This window comes from Acanthopagrus latus, chromosome 16 (genome assembly GCF_904848185.1).
Source record: "Acanthopagrus latus isolate v.2019 chromosome 16, fAcaLat1.1, whole genome shotgun sequence".
Lineage (NCBI taxonomy): Eukaryota > Metazoa > Chordata > Actinopteri > Spariformes > Sparidae > Acanthopagrus > Acanthopagrus latus.
Genome location: NC_051054.1, coordinates 25,242,928 through 25,260,047, shown reverse-complemented (window position 1 = coordinate 25,260,047; position 17,120 = coordinate 25,242,928). Strand labels below are relative to the sequence as shown.

The following is a 17,120-nucleotide window of genomic DNA, read 5'->3' as shown; positions in this document are numbered from 1 at the left end:
TACAAAAGCACTCATGTACAGTCCCACCTGGTTTTGTGTCAGTTGTTTCAGGCTGTTGTCACTGGTTCGCAGTTTCTCCAGACTCTGGTATATTGGCTCTCTAAGTGGCTTCAGAACACTCTTACACAGAGCAGCTTCTACTATGCTCTCTGCAGGGAAACACACATGCAGAAATCACTCAATATGTTTCTAGTTTCTGTCTTCCTAACAGGACAACCGAGGAAAACAACCACGGAAACTACACATTTCAAAACGGCTCTGTAGTTGAATGAACACCTCTCTCTACAGTATGGCTTCCACATAAGTTCAAACTACTGCAGGGCTGGACTATTTGATTCTATTGGACTGCAGAGATTAAAGGTCCCATACTGCTGAGAGAGAAATTTCCTTTAAATGAGCTACCAGGACATTTGTAAGATTGTGATGTCACAGCTATACAGTAGTTGCTCTTAGTAATGCCACCAGCAGAGCTAATGTGGAAACACTGTGGGCAGTGCCTGCTGAAGCCTTTGAGAGCTAACCAGTTGGAGCAGAATTTGCTTTTCAAATGGAGGTTCTTGAAGTGACAGGAACTAAAACCCAGAGTGTTTAGACAGAGGGTGAATAAAGGTGCTGCAGCATGTAAACATTTTCTAGTAGACTCTCAAACACTAGTATGAACCTCAAAATGAGTATAATATGGAACCTTTAAAATAAACTGATAAATTGCTCTCTATCTTGTGACATAACATGCTTAAATGAAATGAAATAAGGAAATACAATGTAAACTGTATTTTCGTGAAAGTTGGAAACCGTGCTAAAATGCTTCTTAGGTCTTTTGAGATGTTTTAGTGGTTAAACTAAAATGATTGTCCAACAGTTTTCCATCCTCATACAGTCCTGGGAAAAATAAATCAGACAAACAAACAAACAAAAAACAGAAAGAAAAAAGAAGATCAAAGAAGCAGGGGGCAAAATATCCTGAGACTTGGTCCATAGGGTGGGCCAAGCTCCAAATATTTTTTTGCAAAATGCCAATACAGCTAGTCCTATATGGCACATTTTGTTTTACTTGCCATATTTTCTTCAAATTTTCTCATTAGATTTCTTAGTTTTATAGTTACCCAGCTTGTCTTGTGCATACTGATGTTGAGGCTCCAGCATGGCTTGCAGCTCTGTACTCTGCAGCAGGTAACTCTTCAGCTGAGTCACCATCTGTCTGATCTCCTGTAACAGCTCAGTGGAGGATGAGTGGTTTGACATTGTCTCCAAGGTGAATGCACGGTGCTCTTTCACCTATGTAAAAATGTGAATGATAAACAGATTTTATTTTAGCCTTTTGGTTGATTTTGTTATCCTGAAAAATCCAAATATACAGTGTTTATAAAAAGTATTCAACTCCTTGGATGTTTTCCCCTTTAATTGCTTTTATAAATGGTCATGGTCAACGTAATGAGGCTTTTTTGAGAAAAAAAAATTCTGCAATCACAGTACAGAGTCTCTATAGATAGGTCTTGGTGCAGCCATTTTTAGTTCTTTTTTTGTTGCTTATTTAAATATGAGAAATGTCACCATCTGGTGTTGACCAGTGGTAATAATGAAAGGCCTTTATAATCAGGGCACTAATTACACGCAGGTGTGCATCACACAGTGAATGCCAGAAGAGCACACAGTCTATTTACTTCTCTGCTCTGCTCCGATTTTTTGATTCTTGACAATCACAAAAACAACAATATAGAATGCTATTTTTTTTGGATATCAATCGATCGATGGATATTAGCATACCTTTATTTATACTTTTAGTTCATTTGATTTATTTTGATGCACGTCACGTCAGAGCTCAGAGCCAACACATGCACATGCTCACACAACTCACTCATAACCAACCGGATGGACTACAATCACCCTCAACAAACCAAGGAAGTGCAATAACAAAAGGAATGTTGAAGCAATAATAATAAGAACTCTCAATGGCATAAAGGCTTTAGCTAAGCACCAAGTTAAGAAAGCTATTGATCTAACAGGTCACAATCAGGACTGCACATCTGAACACTCTTTTCCTCTTACTAATTCTTATTTGCAAAACTGCTCAAGCTCTGTAAGGTTGCCACAGGATTGGGCATGAACAGTTTGTGGAGGAACAGAATGGAAGGCTGATGACTGGTGACAGCCAAAAGAATGGACTGATAGTGCTGGTACAAAGAAATTAAGAAGAGGAAAACGGAGGGAGAATTGTACATCAACAGGCACTATGTAGATAATGTGTGAAATTTTAACATGTCATGTCTGTTGTCATGAAATGTATCAATTACATGCGGTCCAGAGGTTTAAAGCACTGCCAGTTCCAGGTAATTTTAGAAGAAATTTAGTCAGTATATAACGATGAACTTAACTGAGGTGCACTGGCTCAGCCGAGAAGTTGTCTTGGAGCAGAAGTGAAAAAATTAATGGAAGATGGCAGATTGGATGTTTCCCAACTTGATGATTCAAGTCATGGATCTTGCATTTCTAGTGGACATAACCCTGGTCAGCTCATCACAGAGGCTTATCAAAGTGTCCAGATTTTTACTGAACTACCTTCTGTAGCTCAATAAACTCCCCTCTGGAGGGTACAGCAGATACAACTCAAGTCACTTTATGAATTTTATTGTGTACACTTACACAATAAACATTCACACACTTAGCTTGACTGCTACCACTACACTAGCCTACTGAAAGTCAGCTCCTGAATTAGTTAGATAGTGACGTTAATCAGATAGGTTGTAAACCTGCACAGTCTGGAAACCAGGAAACCTGTAACCTGGTATGATTTTAACATAAATGAAATGTAAACATAAAATATGCCCATACATTCAGAATAAGTTGGTAAATTTATACACTTATTGCCTCAACTACCCAAGAACATAATCATAATATCTATCACCCATAAACAACACTCATTGTCCATGATGATCTTCACCGAAACACATCATGGTGGGGATCCTTTACTGTCCTTTACCAAATGAAACGCACCATGGTGGGGAAATCTTTTCTTGTTCCTTTTCTTGTAGCAACACCACCAACCTCCTAACATCCCTGTGGAGGATGGTGGAGAGACAGTTCTTCACACCTCAGCTTCTTTTGGACTGTCCGCCAGAAACTGGACAACCTTGGCATGTTCTCACCCTCACGTCACGTACTACGCCCTTCACATCAGGACACACCTCCACGACTCGTCCTAGCCTGAACTGGCTCCTCAGTGCATTCTGGTCAGCTAACCACACCAGGTCCCCCGCTACAACATTTCTAGCAGGCGCATGCCACTTCTGTTGGATGAAAAGGCCCGGACCCGCCAGCTGGCTCCATCGCCTCCAGAACTTGTCAGCCTTGATCTGGATTGCTCTCAGACGGACGACGGGGTAAGTTGGATACTCGAATCCTCTGGAGTCTCCACTGGGTCTTGCACGACCGAGCAGAAGGGAGTTGGGAGTGATGACTTCCACGGTCGCGTCTTGTACCTGGGCTCTGGCACTGATTGGTCTCTCGTTTGACAGGTTAGCAGCCATGTAGGGTCTGGAACTCCCGCACTGTCAGGTTACCTTCCTCGCCAATGCTGCTTGACGCCCTCTTGAGTACACAGACAGCTGCCTCAGCTGCCCCATTTCGGTGGGGAGAGTCTGCCAGGTGAAACACCCATGTCCAGTCAGTTCTTGCAGCTGTCGCCTTCTTTTGGACCTGATCCTTGTTGATGCCACTTAGGAACTCATAAAGCTCCTGTAACACTGGACTGGCGCCCACAAAGTTGGTCCCTTGATCTGACCAAAGCTTTCATGGGTGACCCCTAAGAGCTGTAAAGCGCTAGTACGCTTTCAGGAATCCTTCCGTAGACAGGTCTTCCACGATGTCTGCATGCACTGCTCTTGAAGCCATACAGCTGAACACCACACCCCAGACTTTCATCTATGTTCTTCGTCTTAAAGTGTGTAAAGTGGGGCCGAAGAGGTCCAGTGCTGTAAACTCGAAGGGTGCTGCTGGTTCAATTCATTCGAGGGGGAGCTTACCCATGTTTGCACATTCTCGCTTTAGTCTTTTGACAGTGCATACAGGAGTCAATGACATTTCTGGCAATCCCTGCACCACCCGTGCTTTTGACCTTACCCGGAGGAGTGTACCAGCAACACCTTCATGGATAGCTTCATGGGCCTCTTGTGTATTAAGGGTGCCGACCCATGCATTGCAGGGGACCAGGGGCACACCGCTCTCTCCCTAGGTAATAGCCTGGACTCTACCATGGCATTGCAGGATCCCTGAAGCTTCATCCCTGCCGACAATGAGTCTGTTTAGCGTCGTCACAGAAAACGTATCTCCCTTTTGGGCAGCTTCAAGTTCCTTTACTGTCAATACTGCCTCCCACTTTGCTGGCAGAGTGGCAAACCACTTCTTTACAGCTCTGCGGAGATAACCGACTACTCCACAGAGCTTAACTACAGAACTGCACCTTGTTGGATCCACTTGGCTGCCACCTCTGAAGTGGACTTCATGGGCCAATCCTCAACTGGATGACACAGGAACTCGGGGCCCTTCTGCCACACAGAATTCTCACCCAACAGTTCAAGAGAGCACCCCCTCGTGACTAGATCAGCGATGTTGACTTCACCTGGTATCCACCACCAGTCAGTTACGGGCCCAGCCCTCTGAATCTCTCCAACTCACTTTGCGAAGAACGTCTGGTATCCGTAACTCGCTCACTGGATGGCTCCCACCACCGGCTGACTGTCACTGAAGTTGGACCACTTCTCCACATCCAATCCTCCATGCTTCAATATTTCCCTTTAGACATGTGGCAAAGACAGCCCCACAGACCTCCGCCATGACCGCGTTGCCTTTCTGGTCGAGGGGGGTTAACTTGGCCTTTGACTCCATCAGCCAGGTGACCACACCATCTGATGTCTCCCAACGCAAGTACAGTACAGCGCCATAGGACTCACAGCTCCCGTCAGAAAACATGATTCCCCAGGGTTTACCCCTCCAGTCAGAGGGTGTGAGGCTTCTGTGGAACTGTGGAACTGCTACTCATACAAGTGTACTCCCTGAACAGTTCAACTGCCTTTCCTCAAAGCTCGTCAGACAGAGGTTCATCCCAGGTGTCTTTTGTAAGCTTACCAGCTTCCTGGAAGGCTCTTCTCACAAGGATCACTCCTTTCTGTTTCACAGGTGTTGCTAGACCAATCGGCTCATGTAAGCTTCTTTCCACGTGGGGTCTTTCATGAGCCGCTTATCAGCACTCAGGAACCTTGCTTCCACAGCCTTTCGGTTGTTCGAAAGAGAAGCTGGGTTTTTTCCTCTAGGGGAACTTCGCATCCCAGTGCGGCTGGTTGCCGTGGGTGTCATTCTCTCTGAAGTCATACCTGCCCTTATTATCTCCAGCTCATTCTCGTCAGCCAAGGACATCTCCTTTCCTCCCGGTGGGCACTTTTCACAGTGTCTCCCCCGCAGGTGGGTCACAGGCAGCTCCAATGCTATCCCATTTCAGCCACTGAAGGATCTCTTTATTGCACGCTGCTGTTGTTCGAACTTCCATGCTGCTGTCTTGTCCCAAATGGCTTCCTCACCTTCCAACGAAGTGTGATTCAACCTTGATGGCCACCATCCTCATGGAGTGCATCTCCGAGTGCCATGTGGTCACAATCTTAGTCACACCTTCTGTAAAGTTCTACACAAAGTGTGAAAGCCTTCTTCTTCTAATTCACCGCACTCGTGAGACTGCTTCCACTAGCTGGCTGTTCCTCTGTTGAATTAGGTCTCTCACTTCAAAGAGGGTGACTATTTATACAGTCCCCTATTTTACATTACATATTTTTAATAAATCAACATTTATTTGAAGCTGTTTTCACTTTAAAATAAAGAGTTTTTTGTAATTTTTTTGTTGACTTATTTATTGACCATGATTCCATTCATAAAAAGGGAAAACATCCAAGGGGGTGAATACTTCTCTTAGGCACTATATCAGGTGATTGTTGATCTATCTCTGTGTGTATACTCACCAGGTTACCAAAGTAGCTCAGAGGGTCCCTGGCCAGCTCTACGATACGCTGTGTCAGGCGGCGGTCATGGCTGATGAGACCGGTGAGGACCGTGGACAGGCGATAACGGGCTCTGTCCAACATGACAGTGGTGGTGGTTTTTCTTACTGCTGCCTTGGGGCTGCAGCTCTCTTCAGGGTGACTGGAAGAAAATCAAAAATATTTTTCTTAGTTTTTCTTCATCTCTTATACATCACTGACAAGTAATACTCTCCACTAGGGATGTCCTGATCAGGTTTATTAATTTTTTTTTTTTTTACCCCTTTCCGATCCGAGTCCTTTAATATTGCTTAAACGTCAATTAGTATTTTCCTGGAAAATACAGCTGCATTAAGAAAAAAAGTACCTGCATTCCTTAAAAGTTTCTTTTATTTTGCTGAAACAAAGTATAGACTTTCATATGGTTCTTTCTTATTCTGCATATTCTATTGCAACATTGGCTGACCACTTTCTTTGTGTTAGCAGGTGAGTCTGTGACGCTGCACTGTGACAGCAGACCCTCGAGTACAGGCAGCTTAAGTGTGAGAGATGCAGCACACACTTGGTACCTCCCTATCATCTACTGCTTTTTTCATATTCCTTATGTTGTCATGTAAAATGACGTGGATGTGTTGCTTGTCTATATCACGTGTGTTCCGCTGCTCCTCAGTTGCCTGTTTACATGCTCTGCTGTATGAGACCCACGAAACTGGTGCGCATCCCGGCACGTTGTAACTCCAAAGTGGAAGAAATGTAATGTAATGCCGAGAAGATAGGGCATACTGGGGATTCAAAAACTCCAGGTGACAAAGAAAACCCTAACCCTCTACCACAGAGATGAGTTGGTTATCCAGAGCCATTGATTTAATTACCGTCTCTGTAATATTTTTGGCCATGTCATTGTCTTGAGGATATTTCTCATAACTTTCGAAAGTATCTGCAAGTGTTTGTTGCTTTGGTGTCTTTGACTGTGTTGCTTGAGTGAACTCGTAATAAAATTGGGCTTTGGTAAAAACTCAACCAATAGTGCCACTGCAGCAAAGTTTTCCCATGATAACAAGTTAATTTCCTCTGCTTTCCCAAGATAACAGGATAACAGGATAATTTTCTCGAGATCTTGTGATAACGAAACTTTGTTTTACCGAAAACCATATAATTAATTTGAGATCTCGAGAAAACAAAACGATATTGTAGTATATTAAATCATTGCAAGAAATATCATTCACTGTAGCAGTGTCAGAGGAGCAGGAGCATATTGATCACCGTGTCACATATCTATTTAATCAAGACCTGACACAGGCTGAAATAGCATTACACCTTGCTATTACAGATAATATACACATTTATGTGCGTAATCTAAGAAGACATTTAGCAAGGCTTCAACTATATTGGCAGCGCAATCTAAGTGAGCCTAATGTCATTGATAGCATCCCTAGCTGTATGATGGTCAGACTTGCTACTGATGGTTCAGAGTGTTTATTACAGGAACCTTGTACAATCGAACACAACTTCAGACTACAAGAACTTGTTCCCTTTATCAGCCAGGTTCTAAGTAAATCATTTTCATCACGTTCAGGAAAAACCATGCAGGCACACTTCCAACATGCAAACACACACAATTCACAAAAACACAGGCGTTCTCGGTTCACAGCGAGATGCTTTCAAAGTAAAAGTCCCACATTTAGCGCCTAATATAATTAATAAAATAATAACCTGGCTTCAAAGAATATCAGTGAACTAAAAATCTGATTCAGTGTGACAAATAATGCCTTCAGTAACCAAATATAGAAACTTTCTGTAAAGTATGACTCATGATTTTGAATCTGTCAACCAACATTCTGGAACCAATCAATTATGAGGTCAAGTCTTCTTCTCTGAGACCTTCTGTGCAGTGGTGATCTGAATGAAACAAAATATTTACGAGGTTCTTTTCTATGATTTAAAAAAAACTACAAGTAACACATTTTTTTAATAGGACAACTGCACTGATAGTTCAACCTTTTGCCATTTCAAAGTTTGGTCTATACCAGTGGTCCTCAATAGGTGGCCCCCGGGCCGCATCTGGCCCACTGGCCTCCTGTTTGTGGTCCCCGAACTGTTATTCCTTCACTTTGTGTTTTGGTTGGGTCGGCACGTGTATACCAGGACTTGTCTCCATGCCAACAATACACAGACAGCTGCTGAAAGTGCAACTTTTAACTTTAACTTCAGAGCAGTTTGCGTATTTACGTTTTGCCAGTTGTAAGGGATTGAAAATGGCGTGTTCCAAGTAAATTGCTATACACACTCAAAGAAGTAGTGACCTTTAATTTGCATTCATTCTCTCTCCAACTAGGACAAGACCCACATACCCAACAACACAGCAGTAACAAAGACTTAACCTTACGTAGTTAACAAGTCCTAACCAGATTCATCATGTATTTTCACACATAATGGTGTTTCTCCCGGCAAACACCACTCACGGGGCCAAAATTTCTATCATCCTTGTTAAAACTCAACACCATTTAATCACAGAACAAACAATGTGAATAAACCCACAACCATCTTACATATCATCTTATTCACAAACACATTCATGAACCATAATTACACCAACACCAACAGAATACCCAAAAGGGGTGTTACAATATGCCAGGAGAAGCTGTGATGAAGATTTCCAATTTGAAACGGCATTATGAGAAGAAGTATTGGAATTTAGAAAAGAGTCTGAGTTTCCTCAAAATTCAGAGGTAAGCACAACACAAATAAACACACTGAAATCGTCATATCAAGCGGCAAGCTGGATTCTTGTCACATCTATGACACAATTAAATAAAATAATGCATGTCTGAAGTGATGGACACAATGTTTGAAGGCTAACAAAAAGAGGAAGTATTCAACCGTGTATTTTAATTCATGTTAAAATGGAAAAGACATTTTATTTTAGTTTGTATGTTGTTGTTTTGAATGAAAAGGACATTTTGTTTTGAATATTACAGTATTATAGCATGTGACCTGACCGACCTCAATACATGGACATTCAGTCATTGAAAAATATTTTGTAGCCTTTTAAGATTTGTATTTGAGAACCCCTGGTCTATACGTTTGTTGTGCTTTTGGTTGACAGTTTATGCACACTGGTTTAATTAGAAAAAATTTGTTTGTTGATGTGTGAAATAGGGCTGCAAATAAAGATTAATGGGTCATTCCATGCCAACTCACCTAGGGTCTACCAATTTATGATCATAATTTTCTAGAAAAAAATAATAATTTAAAAACCTTTATTAAATTAATGTTACCTTTTGAAATCCTATAGCTGTACTCCAAACACTTTTGAAGACATGATTTTCTTAAGTTTGGGCTTCTGAGCTAAATTTCAGCATTTTAGTGATTCTGTATAAGTGTATTTTAAACCTCATCGATCACTTTATTTTTGACTGGAATGGGATGAAATTTGTCCTGATCATCCAAGAGACACTAAAGAAACTTGGCAACATTCAATCATTCAAATAGTTTATCCTGAATGGTTACAGTAATACAATTAAGGGAGTCATTTTTTACCAGACAGACACAGAATCTGTCATTTTTCAAAGAATGTCCACTAGTTTTTAGTGTCTTTCAGATAAATTTTGGTTCTATGTAGTGTTAATGTCATCATATCTAGTTATTAGGGCTCAAGCAGGGAACCTGCAAGGTCCCTATTGTTTTTCTAAGAATTATTATTAGGGCCCTTGCAGGTGTCCCTATTTTTTTTCTATGGATTATTATCATTAAGGCCCGAGCAGGAAACCTGCGAGGTCCCTATTGTTTTTCAAAGGATTATTTGTTTTTAGGGCCCGAGCAGGTCGCAGACCTGTGAGGTCCCTATTGTAACTGAAAAAGAAAGAATTATTCTTCTGCGGTTTAACTGCTGTTTTGGAAGCCTGAACATACCCCAAAACTCACCAAATTTGGCATATACGTCACATCCGGTGAAAAATTTGATAATTTAATGTCATTGGACGTGGGTGTGTCTTGCAGGCTCTGTAGCGCCCCCTATTGTTCTTGCCTGCCTTCCAAATGCACATAGATGAACGAAATTCGTTACGCAGATTCATCATGAGCAGACGCACAAAAATGGCTGGGGGACCGATACCGTCACTCCAACAGTGGTCGGCCATTTTGATGTGTGGTGGCATTTTTCCCAAATTTATGCCTACTTTGAAAACTATCTTGTCCTAGAGCTTAAACACTATAGTCTTCACATTAACTCAATTATCATCTTCATGCCTTGTAGAATAACAGTTATGGAAATCTTACAGCTACGTCATAGTCTAGTGGGTGGGATGGTGGAAACCATTTTTCCCCCTTGCCGTCAAGCATCAAGACTTTAACATACAATTTCCTATCCGCACCAAACTGCTCATAAGCGTAGAGGCTGTCTCCCCGAATTAATCTGTGCATCAATACAAAGTCAGCCATTTTGATTTTGAGTGCCATTTTGAAATATTGCAAATCCTCATCCTCACCTAGTTATCTCCTCCCACAGATTGGACACAACAGACCTCACAGTCACTGAGTATACTCCTCAGACTATGCCAATGACATGCTAGGAAAATCTTTATTCTATGTCATACCTGCTGGCTGTGGCGGTGCCCGCCATTAAAATCCTCTGCTCTGATGATCATGCCTACTTTGAAAACTATCTTGTCCTAGACCTTAAACACCACAGTCTTCACATTCACTCATTATCATCTTCATGTCTTGCAGAACAAAATTTGTGGAAATCATTCAGCTGTGTCATACCTGGTGAGCGTGATGGCGGACGCCATTTTTTCCCTTCGCTGTCAAGCATAAAGTCCTTATAACTTCCACATGCAATGGCCCATCTCCACCAAATTCCTAATACATGTAGACAGTCTCACCCTGAATACACCTACACATCCATACAAAGTCGGCCATCTTGAAATATTGCTGTGCATCATATTTTCACATCTTCCTCCTACAGATTGGACACCACAGACTTCACAGTAACTCAGTATACTCCTAAGACCATGCCAATGACACGCTAGGAAAATCTTTATCCTACGTCATACCTGGTGGCCGTGGCAGAGCCCGTCATTAAAATCCTTTGTCATGAAGCATCAAGTCCTCATAACTTATATATACAATGTCCCACATCCCACATCTTTTACTTCACATAGACACTTTATACATAGAAATGTAGGACATCTTGTTGGCTTTCAGCTGATGTTCCTATTTCAGATGTAGTACTTACATTTTTGGCTGTAGAAGTCCTAGAGCGAACAGCACTCCAGCAGCTCCCCCATAAGCCGTAATGTTAATTTTAAGCCTAGGTTTCTGGAGGACATATAAAAAATGACATCACAGATTTCAGCGATGTCTCCTGTTACTCAAAATATAAATATTTTGGCAATAACCGTTTTTTTTCAAAACTGTTCACCTTTTTAAGCTCTTTCAGCCCTCTTAGTTTTTAGCTTTCATCATGCAGAACACCCCATTTGTTAATCAGTTCTTCTCTGATCTGGCTGGATTCTCTGGATTTTTTTCCCACTCTGTGGGAAGCTTGAGGGTTTTTTGTGGCTAGTGGGCTATGACACTTTCAGCTTCTTCCTGAAAGTATTTCATTGCATTATGCCTCGTGTGGACATTTTCTTCAGCCAGCGTGAGAAGCGGCTGAAGAAACTCGGTCTTTGTCTGTGGAATCATGCAGCAGTACACACACTTTTTTCTGACTTCAGCATACATTACTTAATACCAGCTGGAGCAGGCCATTAAAATTATAAAGGAAAAGCTTCTTCATTGCAAGGCGTTGCGTGTAGAAGCCCTGACGGCAGCATGCCCCAAGCTGCGTGGACTGCGAGGGCCCGTTCAACGCTGCTTACAGCTTTAATTTAGAATGTTTTCTTTAACCAGTGAGGATGCTGACTTTTTGTCTGGAGCATGCAGCTTTAGCATCAGTCCTTTCGCATGATAGCATTATCTATCAAGTACATATTTACAACCCCTTTACTGCATTTTTTGAGTTAAAGGTCCTATATTTCTCTATAAAAGCAAGGAATCTCTGTGTCTGTGAGTGTGTCTGTGTATGTGTGCCTCAAATATCTCTGCAGATCAGGATCAGACTGATCTGAGAGTTTCAACATGGCTGCTGTGGGGTTCAAGGGTGTGCAACGTTGCATTTGTTTGGACTACAATGATACTGTTAATAAATTATTTCATAAATGCTTTACGAATTCCGCTAGCATTGTCAACCGTAGCCACCATAGTCACATGTGCACCAGAGCCAATCACTGCACACCATAGCCACATGTGCACCAGAGCCAATCACTGCAGAGCTCACTTCCATGACATACCTTAAGAAACAAGCGCATTTATACCTGCAGCAGCGTGAGCTGGACTGGGATTTTGCCAGAGGCTCGGTCCCATTCTGTGCAACTAAACGAGTCCGGACTGAGTCCGTTCCGGTCTAAGGAGATCTGGATATGCGAGGACAACAAAGTGGAAGTGTCATAAAAAGTGTCCGCAAGAGGCAAGTGTTTACAAGCAATAAAACACGTTCCTATTGGTGGAAAAAGGCACCACACCAACCAATCACAAAATGATGGCAAACTACGTGATTTGGTTGCTGAGGAACAGGGGAAGTTGTGGGAATGATGGGGTGGAAGAGTGATAGCAGCAGTGACGGTAATAGAGACAGCGAATTTTGAGAGTTGAAAGATTTGTGACATACAGCGTGTTTGGAGTATGTAGTTAGTGTGTTATGTAGTGTTTGGTGTAGTGTGTAGTGTAGTCTTTTTCTGTGTTATGAGTCAAAACAGTGAGGAGACTGCTGAATTTGGAACAGGCAGGAAAGAGCTAAGGAGCCCTGAGCCTGAGGTATTGCATGCATTTAAATGTAAATACCGTATTTTCACGACCATAAGGCGCACCTAAACGTCTCAAATTTTCTCAAAAATGTGCAGCGCGCCCTATAGTGCAGTGCGCCTAATGTGTTGTTTTTTTGTAAGGCGGACTACATGAGAACGTTGAAGGGTGAAGTGTGGGCGTTATTGTTGTTGTTGTAAGGCGGACGTAACAGAGGACTAGATGAGAGCGTTGTGCCGGTATGTGCGTCATTGTTTTGGCAACCCTGATAATGGCAAAGAGACACGCTTACGAAGCACAGTTTAAACTGAAAGCTGTCAGTTACGCGGTGGAACATGGGAATCAAGCAGCCGCGATGGAATACAATATCAATGAATCCATGGTTCGCAAGTGGAGGAAGATGGAAAATGAGCTGCGACAGGTCAAGAAGACGCAGCTGAGTTTCCGCGGACACAAGGCGAGATGGCCCGAGTTGGAAGACCAACTCGAGCAATGGATTGCCGGTCAAAGGACAGCTGGAAGAAGCGTCTCTACAGACACCATACGACTAAGGGCAGTAACGCTAGCGGAAGAAATGAAAATTGAACATTTTCAAGGAGGTCCGTCTTGGTGCTTTCGCTTCATGAAACGGTGCCATCTTTCCATCCGGGCCAGGATTTCAATAAAGCACAACCAAACTCAGTTTTGCTCCCGCTGCCTTTTTAAATACACACACTAGCATGCATGTTTTACCGGTGTGTTTTACCATGCCCACGCCCTATGGTCCAGTGCGCCTTATGTATTTGTTAAATACAGAAAAAGCATCCGTAACTGAAACCGCGCCCTATAACCCGGTGCACCCTATGGTTGTGAAAATACGGTAGTTACATATAACTTTGTAAATTTCAAAAATGTATGCACAAATTTAGCAAACAACAATTTACATTTGCATGATAAGTAATAAAAAATGTTTTGTTAAACATATTTGTGTCGGGTGCCTTTTGGCTAGGTTGGTGGAGTGGGCACCCCATGCGCAGGGACCGGGTTCGACTCCTGGCCCAAGGACCATTTGCTGCATGTCGCTCCCCCTCTCTCTCCCAAATAAAACCACAAAGGCCAAAAAAATTACTTATTCTTTTAGGTGAAACATATTGGTAAAATCAAAAGTAGTCAAAATACAGCCAATTATACCCTGGAATATCGAATTTCACAACAAACCTAAATATCCCTATATATACGTCCCTCTTTCAAACACAGCCTCATTTGGCCATCCATGAAAAAGCTACTTAACCTCCCACTTTTCTATAGGAATACAGACTTCCTATGGGCAATGCACTAGTTATATAAAGTGAGATTTCCATGTCCTTTATTATAAAGCAGGTCTAGGTGCTACAGAAATACTGTGAAAGTATCAAAATGTTCAATCCACAAAGAAATGCACACAGCACACATTCAGAAACTGTGCCTTCAAACGAGCTATCAGGACTTCCATAAGGTGGAGATGACACAACTTTACAGTCACTCCCCTCTGCCACACCCCCAGAATACACATGGATTCAAAAACAGCATAGGGGCTGATGTGGAACCACAGTTGGCAGTGCCTGCTCAGGCCCGTGAGAGTTAAAGGCCTTAAAGAGACAGGCACTAAAACAGAGTGTTTTGCCCTACATTGGGTAGGAAATGTGATTGGACAGCTTAATAGTCATGCAACATACAGTGCAAACAGTGAACTGAACCAGCACTTTGCGTCTCAACACCAGCCAATGCAGACCTACTTTTGGTTTTGCCCCCGGTCTTGGTTCAGCTCTCCTTCTTCCTCTGTGCTGCTGGTGGAGCAGGAGTCGGGGTCAGTTCCAATCACAGTGCCCCCCTGTGGTGAGTACAGTGACACATCTGGCCGCTGCATTGGGTGGGGAGGTGGTACTCTCATCCCAGCGCACTGATTGGCTATTTCTCCTCCAGCCTGGTTGAGGCACACAGGTGTGTCTGTAGAATATGGTTTCCTCCTTGGGGGAGGAATTGGACGGGACGGTTTCTTCACCAATGTTGGACACTGGGAGCTGGACTTCTGTTTGTCATCCCCTTTATCCATTTTCATCTCTTTTTCCTGATTTTCATCCTCTTTCTCTGTCTTTTTGCTGTCCTTGTTCACCTCCTCTTGATGTTGATTACTGTTCTTCTCACCCCCCTCACTCAGCAGACCCGTTTTACTTACTGTGTTCTCTTCTCCTGTCTCTCCTCCCCCCTCTTGCTCAGTTTTCTTTGCAGGATTTTGTTCCTTCTCTCTCTCCCTTCCCTCTCCTACATCTTGGTTGGTGCTTTTTCTGGAGGAGGTGCCACGGAGAGGAGCAGGAGGCAAAGAGGGAGTGGCTCTGCTCTGCAGGGGGACAGGAGGCCTTGACGGAGGAGGTGATGTTGTCATTGACTTCCTCTCTTCTCTCTCTCCTACTCCTCCCCTTGTTTCCTCTTTTCTCTTGGCTGCTGTAGTTACAGAAGATAAAGAGTGAGGCGAGAGTGGAGATGAGAATAGAAGACCCATACCACACAATGGCCCCATGCTGGGGGGTCGGGGTGGGGGGCGCTTGTACTTAATTTCCTGGTTGGATGTGGTATTAGTCAGACCTTTGACTTCTGGGCTGACTTCCTGTGGAGTGTCTCCGTTCTGCTGGAAGGGGGTGATGTTTTGATTGGTTATTGTGTCAGGTTTAGAGATAAGAGAGTGGCTCAGGTCTTTGTTGGAGCTCTCATCCACAATCACTGGGTTCACATGCAAGTAGAATCTGCTATGGTTCTGATCCAAAACCAGGTTCTGATTCTTTTCTTGCTGGTTCAGATCTGATGTCCAGAAATCTGCAACAAGAGGTATATTTGTACAGATCAATAACTTACTTTCACAATATTTATAATGTTGTGTAATTTTGTGTGATTTTCTGTCTCACATAATTCTATGAATTCTTTGACTGTTCAGCTGAGCTTAATGGTTCATTATTGACCTTGGAATATCTGTTAAGCTTTTAGCATGAGGTCAACCTTCATGATAAATGTTGGCACTCATCTGCTGATAGAGTTTATGCAAAAAAGACTGGGTAAAGCCTATTTAACAACATAAAGGCAATCAAGCATGGTTTAATATTTTCAAAACTATTAATAAAACTATTATAAAACAGATTAATTTTGACGCCCCCCCCCAAACCCTGAAAAGACAAACTTCAAAAATAAGATATTAAGTGTTTATTGGTAAGTGATTAGAGGTAATGGTAGGTAGATTTCGTTACTTCTGGGCAGAGCCAGGCTAACTGTTCATATATATTTGTTAAAAAAAAATATGTAAATGAATGTTGTTGATGCAATTCATGGTATCTTCTACCTTTAATAGCAGTATCCTTTTGTTTGCTAACAATGACCCAACTGCAATGCATCAATGATGTAGATTTTTCTACCTGCACCCATAGCAGAGATGACCTCCAGTTCCTCTCTCTTAGTAGCTGTGGTAATTGCCTTGGGTAACCTCAGTGGAATGGCCAGGTTGTCCCTGATTGGTTGATTTAATTACAAAAAGTCACCATTAAGTATAAGCAGAAAATTTTGATTCACAACAAAATTACAACAAAACACAGTCTTTCTACTATTGTGGTTAGGTCTGTGGTATGTGTCCATGTGTGTATGTAAGTGCGTGTTACCTGCTGGCACAGTAGAAGGAGATCAGTTTGAAGATGTCATCAAAAACCAGACAGGAACCATCTAAGTGAAGAACTGGGACAATTTTTTTTTAAGAATGAGTCACTCATTTCTTTGCTGTGTTATGATTGCACAGCCATGCACACCTTGCATTTAGTATCTTGACTATCTGAAGCTGTTATAGTAGAGGTAGAAGCAAGGGCTGCACTGGTGTGTAACACGTACATGTATTGTGTTGTTTGACCATCAGGTTGCTTACAAGCGGTGCCCCCTGTTCATCTGGCAGGCGGACTGACAGTGTAATGCCCTTGTCCTCTTTGTTGTGAACAAGGAATGCCTGCAAATGTAAACATGAGCAATTAAAACTTTGAGGTCAGAATAGAGAATATGCAGTACAATGAGATGCAGTAGCTACACACAAAGCACATAAAAGTAAACCCTGTATTTTGCTCCAACAATTTCAGATGTACTATATTTGATGTGTAATAACTACAAGTTGAACTGCAGTAAAATAATACACAAGCCTATATTAAAAGTCAGCCAATATGGGTTTTAAAAGCTGATACACATTTTTTTTAAAGCTAACGCTGATACATG

General features: G+C 42.3%; 1 protein-coding gene across 1 annotated transcript in view; it reads right to left on the bottom strand.

The window, feature by feature from the left end:
• The window catches only part of rin3 (Ras and Rab interactor 3), a 52,277-nt gene that overhangs the window by 18,941 nt on the left and 16,216 nt on the right, over window positions 1–17,120 (bottom strand). The window contains exons 3-9 of the mRNA XM_037071448.1: window positions 16,749–16,860; window positions 16,526–16,598; window positions 16,286–16,377; window positions 14,621–15,695; window positions 6,003–6,183; window positions 1,104–1,275; window positions 28–149 (exon numbers count right to left, since the gene is read on the bottom strand). Of these exons, the coding sequence (XP_036927343.1) occupies window positions 28–149; window positions 1,104–1,275; window positions 6,003–6,183; window positions 14,621–15,695; window positions 16,286–16,377; window positions 16,526–16,598; window positions 16,749–16,860 (1,827 nt within the window). The remainder of the gene's footprint in view (window positions 1–27; window positions 150–1,103; window positions 1,276–6,002; window positions 6,184–14,620; window positions 15,696–16,285; window positions 16,378–16,525; window positions 16,599–16,748; window positions 16,861–17,120) is intronic.